The 5,860-nt window shown below is 29.4% G+C and overlaps 2 protein-coding genes across 2 annotated transcripts; one reads left to right on the top strand and one right to left on the bottom strand.

The window, feature by feature from the left end:
* Positions 1-838: 838 nt before the first annotated feature.
* On the bottom strand, positions 839-1,826 carry FA14DRAFT_87957 (uncharacterized protein). The gene has a single exon (XM_025503036.1). It carries the CDS (start codon positions 1,616-1,618, stop codon positions 983-985), a length of 636 nt encoding a protein of 211 aa, XP_025352706.1. The 5' UTR covers positions 1,619-1,826; the 3' UTR covers positions 839-982.
* A 3,428-nt stretch (positions 1,827-5,254) lies between these two features.
* Positions 5,255-5,647, top strand: FA14DRAFT_87954 (uncharacterized protein). The gene has a single exon (XM_025503035.1). It carries the CDS (start codon positions 5,335-5,337, stop codon positions 5,560-5,562), a length of 228 nt encoding a protein of 75 aa, XP_025352705.1. The 5' UTR covers positions 5,255-5,334; the 3' UTR covers positions 5,563-5,647.
* The last annotated feature ends 213 nt before the right edge of the window (positions 5,648-5,860 follow it).

Here is a 5,860-nt window from a genome sequence, read left to right as displayed (position 1 = left end):
GAAGAACGATCACCGATTCTTCCTAATCCGTGAGTTGAATACTTCGACCCTGCCCCTATTCGGGAGAAGATATCATTCAATGTGCTCTTCGGATGCGGCAACAAGAGCGGCTGAAGGTAATCTTTCGAACTTGATGGAGAATTTGCGTAGACGACATCAACGATCCCTGCTACAGTTGCGCCTAGTTCACTGGTCCATAAAGCGCGATCGTTCTGTTCGGTTGACTTCATGCTATGCTGAGACGAATCAAAGCACATGATTGGACTTTCTTCGGGCATTCCAATCATTGTTCGTTTATCTAGTGAGAATCCTCTCGAAAGCCAGAGCTCTGCGATATCACGATCGGCAGAATTAGGGGAAAAGGTACTGAAATGAAGCGTCTGTGACAGAGCAGGTCGACCGCGCAAGCGAACCGTGAGAATATCATCGGCTCTGCTTATATATTCCCACTCTTTGGATCGATCGCTCTCGTCGCCACACTTTTGATCTTTGCTTTCATCATCGTCTTTTGAAGAACACCAAACGCCACCGCTACTCTACGACCCACCAAACACAGCGCCAATCTTTCCACTACGAACGTCTAATTCAACTAAAGACATACTTTCATATCCCACAAAGACTCGAGAGGCATCACCCGGAAAGGAGAACGGACTCAATCCGACCAATTGCGGTAATATGAGCGGCAATTTAGACATTAACGTCTTTTTGTTGTGATATAGATCTATTCGATCATCAAATAATATAGAGGATAACGTACTCAATACGTACACTTGACCACTTCCAGGTTCCACGACATACAGTCCAAGCTCTTGCAGCGCCTCCAAGGATGCTTTACCGGAAGTGCCATCAGTTTGACTTGATCCGGTTGAGGCTTGATCTCCTTCAGTCTCGATCAAAGGTAAATCGTTTACTAAATCGGAAAATGTTCTTTGCTTGGGACCGTACGATATTCCAGCCAAAAGGCTCTCTTATGATTCTCAAATCACAATACCAACGTCAACAAAGAAGCAGAAACAATTGCGATGACAATATAAATCAATCCCGCTAAATGAGCATGCCAAAACAAAAGGGCATCAGTTGGAGGATACAGATCAACACTGATTAACGTTACAGACGTGTGGCTCAATAGACAAAGAGCCAAAGTCGCCATCTTTGTGTATTGCGGTCCGATATTTCCGGCGCACCATACTGTTATTAAGGTATTACAAGGACCACTGAAGCCGGCGATTAGATACATAGCACCATAAGTAACGCTTTTCGAATGAATATCGAAAAAGATCAAAAATTGGCCAATGGTGATCAACGACAAACACGGCAAAAGCAATAAAGATCTCATCCCTTTTCGATCTACCAAAACTGCACAGATTAACATGATGAAAACGGAAAGTGCTAATGGACCAGCGCTTAGAAGGTTAGTCTTTACACCTTCATAACCCATCTCTTTGATGATCATTAGACCGAAATTGGCGATACTACTACTTACTACTTGACTTGAGGCAGCAGTGATAGAATAAAGGTAAATCTTTAATTCGGTAAACAGGCGTAAAACTTGATGCCAAGCGAAATTATTCAACCTACGAAGAGGTCCAGATTGACGATATAGATGAGAGATCCACATCTTCCTCTGAAAAGGTTGCAAAAAAGGAAATGAACTTGGTCGTCAATCTTGAAGGATTTTACCTCTTACCATCTATCGAGCTTATTATATAATACTTTTGTCTAGCCAAGAGAAATATCGATATTTAGAATAGAGTTAGATAAGCTTCTTTTTACGAAAAGATAGTATATAGAAGTAGATAGTGATAACGAAACGAGATATAATAAAGGAAATCGAATATTTATCAAAGAAAGAGACTTCTTCCAACTATATATATTACGATAGATTTTTGTAAATTTATATAATCGTTTACTAGTAGGTACAAGATAAGAACTAATTTAGTATAAGTGAATCTTATAATAGTAATAATATATTAAGGCGAACTTATTACTGATAGCGATTTTAGCTCTTTATCTGTTAAGCTATATATCTATAATATTAATTAGTATTAATCTATTTCTTTTAACTAATACCTTTTTATTTTAATATATTTATTTAGTAAGATCGACTTATATAGTTATTATAATTATTTCTATTTTTTATTAATAATAATATTATAATTTTAAATAAAAAAATTTTTTAATTTAATAAAAAATTCTTTTTAATTTTTTAATTAAAACAAATACCGCTTTAGAATACTCTTATAGAAAAGATTGGTTTAAAAAGATTTGATTGATATAGGCTAAAAAGGCTTGTTAAGCAGGCTCTAGCCGATACCGGAAGATAGTCGGAAGTAGAGTGCTAGCGCTATAACGAGGGAGGTAGGTAGGACGATTTTTAAGCGAAGATATAAGCTTTATATAAAAGGGATAGATAAACGATGGTGAAGGAAAAGAAGGAGGAGGGAGAAAAGAATTTTCTTCTTTATATACCTTCTCTTTTTCTCTTTATAGAATGTTTGTAATTTACGCTTAAACGGAAGCTGTATTTATCTTATGTTTGTCTTAATTTTACTATATGTACTATATAGTAATAATTTCTCGATTGAAAAAAAAAAATAAATTTTAATTAAATTTTAATTGAATTAAATTAAATTAATAATATTTTTAATAAAATATCTTTAAAGATATTATAAAAGTTTAAATTTCTTAATAAATTTTTTCTTTATAATTTTATTAAATTTATTATATATTATTTATTTATTTATTAAAATCTTTATAAAATTATTTTATTTTATAAATATAAATAAAAATTATATATATATATTTATTATTATTAATATAATTAATTTATTAATTTATTAATATATATATAATAAAAATAATAGATATAATATAATATATTTTTTCTAAATAAACTATCTAAATTTAAGTTTTTTCTTATTATAATTATTTAAAAAGATAAATAATTAAATTAACTAATAATAGATATATATTATTTTTTATATATATATATATTTATAAAAATTTTAAATAATATAATTTTATATAAAAAGAAAATTATTAAAATAATTAAATTTTATATTTAATTCTTTTTATTATTATTATTAGATTTAGATAAGAGTATAAAAGTAATAGATATAAATATATTAATAATATTTATAGATATAATAATTATATAGATTTTTAAATTAATTTTTAATAGAATTATTTTACTATATAAAATTATAATTTATTATTATTATCTATAAAATAAAATATTATTATAGAATTTTAAATAGATAAAAGAATTAAATATAATAAATATATTAAAGAAATAAAAAGAGAAATTATTAAAATATTAGAAAAATAAAATATCTTAAAACTATTAAATAATTAATAAAAATTATAAATAATTTATTAATAAAAGATTTATTTTAAAATTAAAAAGATAAGATCTTTTATTTTTATTAGATAATTAAGAAGATTTATAAATAATAATTATAAATAATTTATCGAAAAAATATTTATTTAAAAGATAAAAAAAAATAAGATATCTTAAATCTATTAAATAATCAATAAAAATTATATATTATATTTATTAAAATTATTAAATATTAATTATTAAGAAATTAAAAAAATAAGATATCTTAATTAATTATATATTATTATATCTTAAAATTTAAAATATTATTATATCTTAAAATTTAAAATATTATAAAACTTTTTTAATATAAAACTTTTATAAAAATATAATTTATAATATTTCTTATTAATTATATTAATTTATTAGAAAAAATTAGATTATATTTATTTATAAGATATTATAATTAAATATTTATATTTAAAAATATTAATAATTATTATATCTTTTTTAATATATAATAAATAAAACTTTTAATAAAAATTTTTATAATATTATTTATTTTTTTATATATTTATATTAATATTAATATATTAATAATTTTAATATATATATATAAGATTATTATAATAAAAAAAAGGAAAATTAAATTAAAATTATAAAAAAATATAAAAAGTTTAAATAAATATTTTTAAATATATTTATTTTATAATTATTTTTATAAATAATTAAATAATTATATAAAAGAAAACTTATTATTTTATTTATATTATATCTTTTTATAAAAGTTTTATTTAGCATTTTATAATTAAATTATAGATTCTTATATTAATTTATTATTCTATTATAAATATTAACTAAACTTTTATTAAATGATTTTCAATAAATACTTATTTATTAAAATATTTATTATTTCTTATATTTATCTAATTATAATAACGATTAAGAAGAGGAAATAAGGTTAAGGCAGACTACTCTGCTGATTCTATTAATAAACTTTATATAGCATCTTATATTAAGTCCTTTATATCCTCTTTCTATACTTCCTCTTTCTCAAGGCTCTCAGCCTGGATCTATTCACCGTTCCTCTTCTTCTCTAAAGTCTACTAATATTTACTTGTAAGAGCCCGATGAATACGAGTGTAGAGACATCATGAATAAAGAAATTTTAACCGGCTTGATCAACCTTACTTCAAAATAAGCAACGATGACGTACTTCTTTGGTAATGTTGAACGGATGTAAAGCCAAAGAGTGTGAAGTGAAAGTATAGAAAGGAGGGCAGAGGAAAGACAAATGTTGATGTTAAGTATGTTATTTCTTCTGTTGTGCCACTTGTTCAAATGCTATGTCATGATCCGATCTTGAGCGACGTACGAGATGATCTTTCATGAATCTCGAAAGGTTTTATCTGGTCGGCTTTTGAATGCGGATGAGAAGAGGCTACCAACAGTCTCTTCTTACTCCGCTATCATCATCTTCTCCTCATTCCACCGTCATCATCCTCTTCCTATTTTATAGTCATCACCCTCTTCTCACTCCTCCCTCTTCTCCCTTTAGGTGTTTATGTTTAGAGGAGGGTCTTTGGAAAGTTGCGAAACGAGAAGTTCTGGCTCATCTTACTCTCGTTACACCAACAAGTCGGACAGGATAGACGCTTCATTGATGAAGTGTGTTTGATCCGTCATCCAAACAGGTATGCGCTTAAGACCGATGCTTCTTCGACTGCCAGTGATCGCTTGTAAGAGCACCGTGAATGCGGGTGTAGAGTCATCCTCGAATGAAGAAAATTTTGCCCGACTTGATCGACCTTACTTCAACCCAAGATTTAATGATGAACTTCTTCGGCAAAGTTGAACGGATGTCACTGGGAGATGCAGTCAAAAGCGTGAAGTAGGAGCGTGGAAAAAGAGGGCAGAAGAAAGACAATTGTTGATGTCAGGTGTACCATTTCTCTTGTTGAGACTACTCTGCTGACTCTTGACGAACTCTGTTTGGTATCTGGAGCAGTCTCTTGATGGATTCTGTGTGGTATTTTGTGTTGAGTCTTGCACCACTTCCGTCTGTTGAGACTGCTCCGCTGACTCTTGAAGAATTCTGTGTGGAATCTTGCGTTAAGTCTTGCACTTTCACCTTCCTCCCCTCCTTCTGCCCTTCCTCCTTCTCAGGACCGTTAGTCTGGATCTATTTACAGTTTCTCTTCTTCTCCAGAGACTGCCGTTGTTTGCTTGTAAGAGCCCGATGAATGCGAGTGCAGAGACATCATGAATAAAGAAACTTTGACCGGCTTGATCGACCTCACTTCAAATCAACCAATGATGACAGACTTCTTCGGTAATGTTGAACGGATGTGAAGCCAAAGACGGTGAGGTGAAAGCATAAGAGCGATCTTGAGTGACGTACGAGATAACTTTTCATAAATTTTGAAAGGTTTCATCCGATCGAAAGAGGAAGATCTTGGCTGACTTGGACTCTATCAAGGCGTTCATACTTGTGAGCTCTTTCCATAAAGTGATGCGGGTCGTGTTTGTGTTGATTACCGC

This window comes from Meira miltonrushii (assembly GCF_003144205.1).
Source record: "Meira miltonrushii strain MCA 3882 unplaced genomic scaffold FA14scaffold_5, whole genome shotgun sequence".
Classification (NCBI taxonomy): Eukaryota; Fungi; Basidiomycota; class Exobasidiomycetes; order Exobasidiales; family Brachybasidiaceae; genus Meira; species Meira miltonrushii.
Note: the sequence above shows the minus strand (reverse complement) of the source record. Positions and strands in the feature narration are given on the sequence as shown.